Below are 11,608 nucleotides of genomic sequence, written 5' to 3'. Positions count from 1 at the left end.
CAAGAAATCGGGACGAGGGAGAATCATTATTGGATATGTTATTTCTATTCTTTCTTGGTGATCATTGTCTTTGAAGATTAGGACACTCATGAATCCAAAGCCTCCATAACCCACTTGGCATGCTCTTACATTGCTAATAGAACAGCTACAGTTCTGGGATCAGCACTAGGCTGAAGTTTTCCACTAGCAATTAAGAAAGAGGACCTACAGCGGACTTCATTGGGATTTACCTTTCTCTATGTTCTTCTCACTAACCAACTTTCTCGAGAGGAAGCAACAGCAGCTTGGTTTATTTGTACTTAGTAAAAATGTAGGATTATCATGGTTTCCCCTTAGATTCCATAGTCCTACAGCTTCCACCCATTTCTGGAGAGAAGGATCAGGGGCCCATTTGGGGAAAAAAAACAAAAAAACAATTCAGAATGATTTTGTGCTAAGCGGAATCTGCAGTTTAACCACGCCGAAGTAAATAGTATGCTCTTTAATCTAGCTCCAGAATGAATTAGACGGCCATGAAAGAAAAAGAAACCAAAAAACCCTTCCCCACAACAATTAAACAAAACAGGCAACCAAAGGGTTAAACGAAGATATGTCTTTCATGAATGCAACGTGCAGGAATATGCCATATGAAGGAAAGGGGATGAAACACATTGGAATAGGATAGGAGGACATGGGTGGGAAATCTACCAAACATTATTTTGTCTAAACCTAAAGAACTTGAAGTGTGTTCTTGCTCCACCTTCCATTCGTTCCTCTTTATTTAAGGTCTTATATGTTGGCTCATGTAGATTCTCTCCCTGGTGGATTATGGCCATTAAAAGTTTCAGAAAGTTCTTTTCAATTTTCAATGTGCTTTTGCATTAACTGCAGGATATTGCTTAATTTCTAGAACACCATCTCTCAGTATTCCAGAAATCAGAAGGTAACAGAAAATTGTGAGTCCTTCTAAAACAGATTATTGATCATTTGTATCAAGTGGGAGGCTCCCTATTAGAACTATTATTTACAAAAATATACCTATTTATACCCATAAAGAGGTGAGGATTTCTAAGTGGGAAGAGGGTACCAAACTCTCCCTTTATTTGCGACGCTCTCCAGTGTAACTGTCTTCCAGCCACTTTCCTCATAACTTAGTGAACTGAGATGTGCAAAGAGAGAGAGAGAGAGAGAGAGAGAGAGAGAGAGAGAGAGAGAGAGAGAGAGAGAGAGAGAGAGAGAGAGAGAGAGAGAAATATCAAGTTCAGCACCCTAATTTCATTCATAGCTCTTCACCTTTTTGTTACCTCCTGCATTTTGCCGGTGTCTGTCAATCAGAACCATTTTTCTCACTTAATGCTCTACCTTTGTCAATAGTCCTTTAATAGCCTTCATAGTTGATCTCATGTACAACCTCTAAAGAGGTCTGTTTCCCAGTGTAACAGATAACTCTTCATAATTTGACTCTCCTTCCTGCTTCTTCTTTCAAGGGGAAGCTCGGTCTCCATTGGCAGTTCTTGACTTGTACCCGCTCATTTCAGAACCAATCAAAATTTGGTTTTGTGCAACATAGAGGGGGGCTTCAAATAAGTTATGCTCGGTTGACGGTAGTTGACGGGATTTCATCTATTCGTGATTGGGACAGCATCAACATTGTTCAGAAGAAAGAGTTCAGGCTGAGAAGTAAGTCCCAGATGATACTAGACAAGACAAAAAAAAGAGGTTGGTGGCAATTAGAAATGGTGTTTCAGAAGCAAAATCCAGAAATCAAATATCACAAGATCACCAAATTCCCCAGGATATGACTAGCCTGTAAAGGAACCACCCAGGAAATGACAAGCAAAGCTGCTTCTTATCTTCCAGCAGATGATTTCATTGGTTAAGCTAGTTTTTTTTGTGTGCAATTCTGACACAATTCCAAGCTGATAATGAAGTATGACTCTATTCTAATTTTTCCAAGGTTGTTTTCGTCTCTGAGTTCTCTTAGATAATTTGAAACCAACTTTTAAGCATGAACAACAGCAACAAAATCTATGGATTTTAAGAGAAAATTGGCATAATACACCTTTTTTTTTGGCTAGGCCATAATGCAATGTGACTGAATTCACACATTTGCTGAATGCAAAACAGACCACATTATGGCTCAGCACAGTGGGCAAACCCAGCCCATTACTAAATATCCAAATGACCACTTAAATATTCAGATGCTCGATTTGTCAGGCTCCCTTTTGAAATAAAGCGAGAATGAGCATCTGGTGTGCTACAGTACTGAGCAAATTAGAAGCGATAGGTTACTTGACAGTCAATCACAGGAATGCACAATCCAATCACTGCATTCCAAAGTAGGCACCACTGGCAATAATTCATTATTCAAGAGGGCTGAACCAGGCTCTAACGAAGCAAACCACTCCCAGCCAAAATCCACATTGCTGAATTTGCAAGTTGATTACATCTTAGGCTAGCTTTTGTTCCTCTTTGTTTAATACGATCCTTTTAGTCATTCTCAAGTGTCCTTGAAGTTAAAAATACTTCATGGAGATTTTTTTTTGTGTTCTTAAAATCCAATTAATGACTTCTCTTTTATAGAAGGGGCAGACCTATTTGGCCTATTCTAAGGGTTAAAGCAAATGAATCTTTGATAACATAGCGGTTATTGTTTGATCCTATTCTACTATTCCTTGACTAAGTATTTAATAAATACAGTGGGTACTAAATCTGGGCAAGAGTTTGTTTCGCGACTTGTTGAAATTCTAAAGAAGGGTTTTCAAGATCTTCTGAGCACTGGCCTCAAAGATGAAAGGCTGGGTGTCGGTCAAACTTGCCTGAGTAGGTGCCTTCCTTATATCTGGAATTTTATATTTACAATTCCAATTATCCCTGGCTAGCATAGCCATGGAAATGAGAGTCCAAAGCAGTAGTTTCTTGAAAACACTGGAGCCAAGGACAGATTGTTCTCTGTCTCTCTCACTGGGCCTGTTCTTTGCAGCTGACGCTTGGAGAGATCAGCTTCTTTGCTAAAAAAGCGCGTCATCATTTCAACAATGCCTGATAGAAATCTTGCCCATATTTTGCCCGAAGCTGCAAGGCAAATGTTTGCACCCGAGTAAGTGGTGCGTTTTGAACTGTAGATGATTGCTAGCAAGTATGTATGATACTGAGTTAATTTCCTCGTCTTTTTACGCCTCCTCACAAAGCTGTACAGTGATATTCAGAAAAAAAGACCCTGGTATGGAGTTATTCAGCTTGGGAGGATGGGATCTCCATCTTGCAAATTCTAGTGCTCCAGATGTTCATGTAGCTGATTTGAGATGATGCAATCTAGGGGTAGGAACACTGTAGAGTATGTTCTGTTCTGCATAAGGGCAACAGATTCATTTTACCTTCAGTTTAGCTGTAGCAATTGCCAGAGATAGCCATTAGTTAAAGGGTGTCAAAAATAGGGTGTCAATATGGCAGTCATTGCCATTTTCCTTGCAGTTGCCCTTACTTAACTAGACTTTCCATTAATTTGTATCAATTTTGTACAAATGAATGTTTTGCAGATTAACATGATACTATCCATACTACTCTCTGTTGCGCTGCTCGGCTGATAAGAACTTTTTTTAGTTATGCTTGGCAATCATTTGTTTTTCAATTCATGTAGAAACATTTGTCAACGCTGCTAACATCGGATGTTTTTGCATTGACAACAGATGGAAATGTAGCCATTTCTTATCTTTTGCTTTTAGAGTTAGATGATGCTGGGAGGGGGAATGTGAACGAGAGTCCAGCTAGACATAACAACACTGGACCTAGCGTGAGAAACAAGGTTATTGTAAACCAGAGCTGATAAGGAATCGGTGGGCTGGAGAACTGGAGAGGAAGCCTGGGCTTCAAGCTAATTGGGGAATGTGATTTATGACTGTTAATTGGAGGAGGGAATTGTGCTTTGATACTATGTGCTCAGGGGAGGGGAATTCAGTTTTTGGCTTTGATTATGCAGTGCCGATATTATGCTACTTGAAATAAAGATTCTTTAAGGTAAACAATGCCTCGAAGTTCATTTGAAGAGTTTCATCTGTCGGAACCATGACTACATTACTATTTGACACCCCCCCTCCCTATTACTTAGAGTGAATTGTTGGATTTAACTTCATTATTGGATTAAATGTTTTCATTCCTCTGCCCCTTTCATTATAATAGAAGGAGTGCAATTTCCTTAGTCATGATCTGTATCTGCTTTAGGAAATTCCAGAATTCCTATTCTGGAACACATGTATGGATCACTGAATCAATGTAAGCAAGCCTCATCAGATTTTTAGAATCATGTCACTGGGGCTTAAGATACAGAGAATAAAATTTCAGCTGTTAAGCAATTTGTTGTAACTAAATCACACCAACACTCGTTCTCATTTAGACTCACAGGTTGAAGACTAATTGCAATATCAATTTCTCACCAAATTATTTGTGTGCTAAGAGAAATACACTAAGTTAATATTTCAAGTTATTTTTGCATTCCTAGTACAGGAAAGAACTGGTCTGTAACGCGTTTCTACCTGCTATAAAAATGATGGGTGTGGATTACTATGAACTAGGTATAAATATCTTCTATACCTAGCAAAATATTAAGAAATTCAACATGGGTTGAGCGTTCATACATGGCAGTGCGTCTCTCTTCCTTTCACTTGGAATTTGAGGAATTTAAAAGGATACAGTTCAGTTGAAAAGTGTTTCAATGTTCTTGGGAATCCAAGAGATTTAAAAGTTCTTTTTTAAAAATCAGGGCTGAGATTTAAGACATTTCACACTGTGATTGGAGAGCTGCAAATGTCCTATGTTTGAAGGACTATCGTATGTACAACCACAGCTTAATTTTGATGAGACTTGCAACACGTCATTCACAGGACATTATTAATCTTAAAATGAGTACCCTTTCTTAGCACAGAAAAACAACAGTCTACGATTACCTGCCAACTAGATGAAAGCACACATTCATTGTTCTGGCTTTTACAAATATTGCTTTATATCTCAACTTGCCAGACCTATATTAAATATTTCAACGAGTCACGATTGCATTTGAAAGCTTTGACCTTTTTTTTCTCCCCGAAGCCATTATAAATATTACCAAACATTTTTGTGTTATAAAATTATGTATGTTTTCCATATTGTAGGAATTGGAACACTTTTTAGGGAGAAAAACAATTACTTACGCTTTCCAGTCCCTTTAAAGCTGGCAAAGAAAGCTTGTCACAGGAGAAAGAAAAAAAAATGCTCATGATGTGTAGTATGTATGTAAGAGGATGATTGCATTAGTTTTAATTTAATCTGCATATAAAAATTACTTGGAATATACTAGAAATATATTTTCTTAGTGGGAAATATATAAGCCTTATAAGGTTGCTCCATTGGCCAGGAATCTGTTAACATTTTATTTTACCCCTGCAAAATGTTTGTTTCAGCAAATTAGATCAATATTATGGCTATGGAGTCATACAAAACACAAACAAATATGCATGCATATGTGTGTCTGTGTGTGTTGTGTGTATTTATTGCATTATTTAAAGCAGGCAGGTCCAGGCCACATATGGCCCTGGACAGCTAGTAATGCAATCCCACAAGTTCATAAACTTTTAATATTATATGATTATATACATTAATATATATTAATAAAATATATATTTTATATGCAACCCAAGTCAATTCCTCTTCACTCAGCGCAACCCAAGCAGGACAAAAGGTTGCACATTCATAATCTAAAGCAAAACCAATAAATAGGCCCCAAAGTCCTAAAATGCTTTAATTTAAACTTCCAAACTGCTTGTTCTATTTGATCAAGATAAAAAGTAAAGATTTTTTTTTTTAAAGTTTCTTTTCAAGAGTGATCAGCAACTGAAATTTCAGCAGTCCCTTTGTTCTCATCTTAGCTATTTGCCAGTGTCCTGTTTACTAATACATTGCAACTTTACAGGGGTGAGGTCTCTGAGTTTCTTTGTTATTTGCACGGAGTCAGGTATTAAAGCAAGTTTTAAAGTTGACCCTTTAGGTCTTCAATTTTTGTTCATCTCATCTTAATAATATGAAAAGATCGGAAGTCTAAAAACAAAACAGCATTTTTTTGACAACACGGAGATACCAAAATACAAGAAAAATGCATGTTCCAAAAATCCATATTTATAAAATTAAGAGGTCAAATCAGTGCTTCTCCTGCAGTTCTTGGGTAACAGAAGATTTCAGGGCAGTCACAAAAATTATTTGTAGTAAGTTCAGCAAGTCCCCTGGACTGCAAGGCGATCAACCAGTCAGTCCTAGAGGAGATCAACCCTGACTGCTCTTTAGAAGGCCAGATCCTGAAGCTGAAACTCAAGTACTTTGGCCACCTAATGAGAAGGAAGGACTCACTGGAGAAGAGCCTAATGCTGGGAAAGGTTGAGGGCAATAGAAGAAGGGGACGACAGAGAATGAGGTGCCTGGATGGAGTCACTGAAGCAGTAGGCGTGAGCTTAAATGGACTCCAGAAGATGGTAGAGGACAGGAAGGCCTGGAGGAACGTTGTCCATGGGGTCGCGATGGGTCGGACACGACTTCGCAACTAACAACAACAAGAAGTTCAGGGATGAAACATACAGTATAGGATTTCACATCATAAAATTCACTGCCATAGAATGTGATGGTGATATGGATAAAAAAACTCAAAAGTTTTTTTTAAAGTTTTATTCAAATCCAGGAAGCTATATTTAGCAACAGGTATTAGCTGAGAGAGTTCAATACACTTTGCTTTTTTCATTCAAACTTTACCCTTTGCAGAAGCATCTGGCCAGTCACTATTATCAAAATAATGGTGAACCGTGGTTCTCATACAGTCAAGAAATCATTCTGTTCAAATTAACAATAGCAATAGCACTTAAGACTTATATATAGCTTCACAGTGCTTTACAGACCTCTTTGAGTAGTTTACAGATTGCCCCCAACAATCTGGGTACTCATTTTACCAACCTCAGAAGAATGAAAGGCTGAGTCAACCTTGAGCCCTGTCAGGATCGAACTGCTGGCTGTGGGCAGAATCAGCCTGCAATACTGCATTCTAACCACTGTGCCACTACAGCTCAATTGCAGTGTATCTGCCGTTCTAGGTCATTACTCTTCATTACTACAAGGATAATACAAAACTTCACACAGATGTTGACGGTGTGCACTAGAGACAGCAAGAGCTTCCAGATTCCTTTCAAGGAGGGGATGCTTCATCAAGATGTGTTCAACCTTCTTCCACACTCAAATGAATGCAGGAGGGAAACTGCCCATTCTCTAAATTGGAGGGCATGTAGCTACCGTTTATGAAATGTTTTCCATGTCTGTTTAGGAAAGATACTGTGGCCTGAATTAGATAATCTTCATGATATTAATTTAAAAAGAAAGAGACCCAAGCTGAAAAACGTTCCATTTTTTAATCAAAATTAGGTATACAGATTGGTTTAGTCAGATAAAAATAGACATTTGTTTCACATTATACAAGCCATTATGTAGCTCGAATGTTTTGATACGTGATTGCTACATATCTGTTTTTTGAAATCTCGTACTATATTCAAATAGTGTCAGACAGAAATTGACATCCCAAGAGGCAGTTTATCTTCCTTCTGAGAACTTAAAGGTTTAAAGTGCATAGAAATAAAGTGTAGAGCAGCTGAGAATCTGCTGACTATTTTAAACAGCAGAAATACACAACCAGCCTCAGTGTAAACTATAATGCTAAACAAAATCAGAAAACAGTCATCCATACACAATACAAAGCTTGATACGTCTACACAGATAATGCAAGACATATCCTTATTTGCTGCTGGTTTAGATGGGAGTGGGACACATGCCAAACTTTTTCTCATGATATACACAGTAAAAGGGTTAAAATACACAAGCCAGCAAACTGCAACATGGAGCCATGAGATGATCAAACAAATTGCTCTTTAAAATGTAGTACTCTGCTGTAGCAAATCTACATTGCCTACAACAGGAAGTGGGTGCTTCTCCATCAAATCTTAAGTCCCACATAAGCTCCTTTCCAGTGAGTGGAGGTAATGATCCCTTGTTGAGTAGGAATTATCTCAATGATCTATGAACACTATGGACTTTGTAGGCATGGGCGTTTTCTTTAAAAAAAACAAAAACAAAATAGGAACAACCGCCCACCAACTAGGAAAGCAAATTGTAAAGTGGATGGGAAATGTTGTGCAGTCACTGTTTTAATTTAGATGTGTGAGGTAGAAGGATATATTTGTTTCAAGGGGGTCCCATGCATGCAAAAGTAGTGCACTTTGTCACCTCCAAGTTCCAACCTGGAGTTGTGAGATGATTCCAGTTAAATTCCATTGAAAGCCTTGCGTATTCAATATTGCCTTTTCCAGGCAAAGGGTTTTTTTTCCCTAGCAGCCAATGTGCGGCCCAAACCTTTACAAGTATGGCCCTTCTAATATTTGAACTCTTCCCATAGACTCAACATGCAAGCCAACAAATCAAGCCTACAGATCTCCTGCGTTTGCACCCTTCCGCATGAAAAATATCATTAATAAGAAATGCTACGGTCAGCTAGGTAGTTCTCTGTTCCCATTCAAGCCAACAAAATGCAACAGTGACTATGTATTACTCTTTCAGGGTCTCTGCTTAATTCAAGGTTAAGTAGCTCAGGGCTTTAATAGAACCTGAGTCTGCTTAATTATGTACCTTTCAACATAGACGGATCAGGAAATCTGGGATAATTCTGGTAAAAAGTTACAAATCATAATCTTTTCAAACTTATAAATACTTGGAAAGAAAAATGATAAATCACCTCTTTTAAATCTATACGAAGTAAGCACAATGTAGCTTTAACCCAGACCCCGAGCAGTCCGACTTTTAGTAAAAAAAGAAAAATTAAACTTGCTAAAATGCATTAGTCATCCCAAGATTTATCATAAATACTTTAAAAAAGTGGAAAAATACAAACAAAAAATCTCTTGGTGTTGGTGCTAAATGGGACAGCTGGCTGAAACAGTGTCTACAAGGAAGATATTTTGCTTACACGCTTCATTCAGTTCTGACAATTATACCATAATGAACTTAGTCTTTCTTTAATCAAGAGTAGTAGTTAGTGTTATAATATGTATAAGGAACATGTTTGTTCAAATCAATTAACATCTGAATTTAGGAATTTCTTCAGAATTTGAAAGATAATTCACAACATACATATCAAAAAGTTAGTACCTTCATCTCAACTATAGCAAAGTAAACAAGTAAACATTAATTTCATCACAAGGTTGCATTTGGTCATCAGTAGTATGATTTGCAAGTGAGTCTTCGCCAACCTTTTCCCTGCAGATGTGATGGGGAAGATAGGAGCTGTATAGTGTCAGGCTGGCGTAGGCTGAATTATTGCTCAATGCCGCTCTTAAAGACTCAATCCCCTCCATTCAGACTCGGGAAGGACCTTCTTTTTAAAGTATATTGTACTTTATGAAGGTGGTTCTGCTCAAATGTAGTAGGAAAATCCAGTTTTTTTTTCTCATTTGGCTGCTCCTACTTGTGACAAAACTACAAATCCCAGAATTCTTTGTTATCTTGCTTACTGATTGCAAAGACTGGGAATTCTGGGATTGTAGTCCCAACACATCATCTTATAGAGGCCCTGATAGGGAAGACTGCACAAGCTTAAGTAAGGAAGATAGTAAGATCTTTAAATAAAGTCCTTGGGGAAGAATATAGACATGGATTAAAAGCTGTTTGCTGTCCATCTTGACCAAAAGCTCAGGAATGAAATGTTCTTGGTTCTTTATATGACCTCTCTATCTCTTGATATTTATCCCTTCCCTGAGAGCACTGTTATGGTATCAGCAAAGATTTTGCAATGCTTTGTTAACAACTGTGTGAGGAATGGGGCAACCAACAGAAACATAGGTAAATCATTAGTGAAAATGACAAGAGGGAGCAAGATCGAGCCAGTTATAACATACAGTCACATTCTTAGCTGAGCATACGCTTTTAAAATGGATGCTTATGTTTCATGCTGGGAAGATTTCTGGCTAAAGGAAAAGGTTCATATCCCCATAGATAAGTAATTTGACAGCCAGAAACCCTTCCTTAATATAAACATGCCTGCCATAAAGAATGACAGGAAATACAAATACTATCTTGCTTGAGCAAATGAGGATGAAAGCACACAAAAAATGGGAAGTATTTGTAAACTTCTGTTTTAAATCTAGATTTGATCTTATAAGCAAGCAGTTTCTCTGCAATTAATGACCAGGCTTCATCTCTCCACTATAATCATGCAGGTCTTCGTGGTTTCGACTCCAATGCTTAAAGAGTCTGACCATCTGTTTGACCATAGAGTGTCCATTTTTTGTAAGTCATTAGTTATTTTTGCAATGTCTGCTGCACCTTAGCTGCGAAACGGATCAGCCTGGCATCACAGAGAGCTTGTTGTTGGCACAGAGGCCACTTGGTATCGGAATACAGCCCCAGCTTTGCCAATTTATGTAATCACTGAAAGATCTATGGGTTTCAATTAATTAGGTGGGCTATTTGCCCCCAGATTCTTGCTCCTCTTCATTCACTGATAGTGATTTATCTAGCACTGCTGATAAAGTCTTAACTCTGAGTTCAAATACTGTCCTCTGGGAGAAAAAAACCCTGACATATAGAAAACAAGCTTGACAATGATTAGGATTTAAGGAGGGTTATTTTTTGCCCTCTCTCTTTTTTAAGGCAGGTAGATACTTCCCCCATCCATAGCTTTATTGTCTCTACAGAAATTTATTTTGTCACTTGAAGCATAGAATGTGAACAAAGATGAATTCCTGAGTTCCAAAGAATGGTTGCTTTCAACTAGTAAACTTAAGATATCTGTATTCCTACTACAGATGTTAAGAAATATTCCATTAAAGGGCAATTTATGACATGTAATTTTTATGCCATTAGATTTATTAACATTAATCGAATGAGTCTCAACTGGAGTGAAATATTAGCTTCTTGGTTAAATTATAAAGGATCTTAGCTTTTAGCAGCATACAGAGAGTTCTCCACTGAGAATTAATGCTAAGAGAATCAATTAATTTTTCTCCCGAGTGTGATTGTTGAGGATTAACAAGGAAAAATACACATAAGCTTTTCTCATATATACATCCAATAATTTTAAACACCATTATCACAATTTTAACACTGTGCAAAATTGCACATACATTTGGATATGTTTACAAAGTAAACCATAGAAACGCACTGGCCCTGATGGCTACTTGTTCTGCAGTAGACACAGTGATTAATTAACTGCCGCTGAAGGCGGATCTTCAGTTAGCAAAGTTCTTGTGACTCTTACCGTATGCCCACAAGCCAGGAAGGGAACTCCGAGAGCAATTAAGCACTGCCAACTCTGAAAAAGAGAGAAGAATCCCCAATTAATGGTGCATTTATTAAAAGACTAAAGTATTTTTTCCCCTCAAGCAAATCAGAGAAGCATCGCTATTATCCCTCCTCCTGCTCTGTTCTATGAAGCCCCACCATCCCTATAATTCTGTTCTGTCTCCCAAAATCATTTCAGAGAGAAGCATCAGCAGGCAGACTTCAAAATATGAGCCAGAAATGACACATAATTCTGATTCTGGTCATGGAGAAGTACAGCATTGACAGAAAAAAA

The 11,608-nt window shown here is 37.8% G+C and overlaps 1 protein-coding gene across 2 annotated transcripts in view; it reads right to left on the bottom strand.

Moving 5' to 3' along the window:
- Nucleotides 1–1,226: 1,226 nt before the first annotated feature.
- The window catches only part of SLC11A2 (solute carrier family 11 member 2), a 65,644-nt gene continuing 55,262 nt past the window's right edge, over nt 1,227–11,608 (bottom strand). For both annotated transcript variants that reach the window (XM_015820523.1, XM_015820531.1), the window contains 2 exons: nt 11,291–11,344; nt 1,227–1,676 (listed from right to left, as the gene is read on the bottom strand). In XM_015820523.1, the coding sequence (XP_015676009.1) occupies nt 1,599–1,676; nt 11,291–11,344 (132 nt within the window). In that variant the 3' untranslated portion in view covers nt 1,227–1,598. The remainder of the gene's footprint in view (nt 1,677–11,290; nt 11,345–11,608) is intronic.

Source organism: Protobothrops mucrosquamatus, unplaced genomic scaffold, assembly GCF_001527695.2.
Source record: "Protobothrops mucrosquamatus isolate PMUCROS unplaced genomic scaffold, P.Mucros_1.0 scaffold_155, whole genome shotgun sequence".
Classification (NCBI taxonomy): Eukaryota; Metazoa; Chordata; class Lepidosauria; order Squamata; family Viperidae; genus Protobothrops; species Protobothrops mucrosquamatus.
This window is presented reverse-complemented; position numbering and strand designations above follow the sequence as displayed.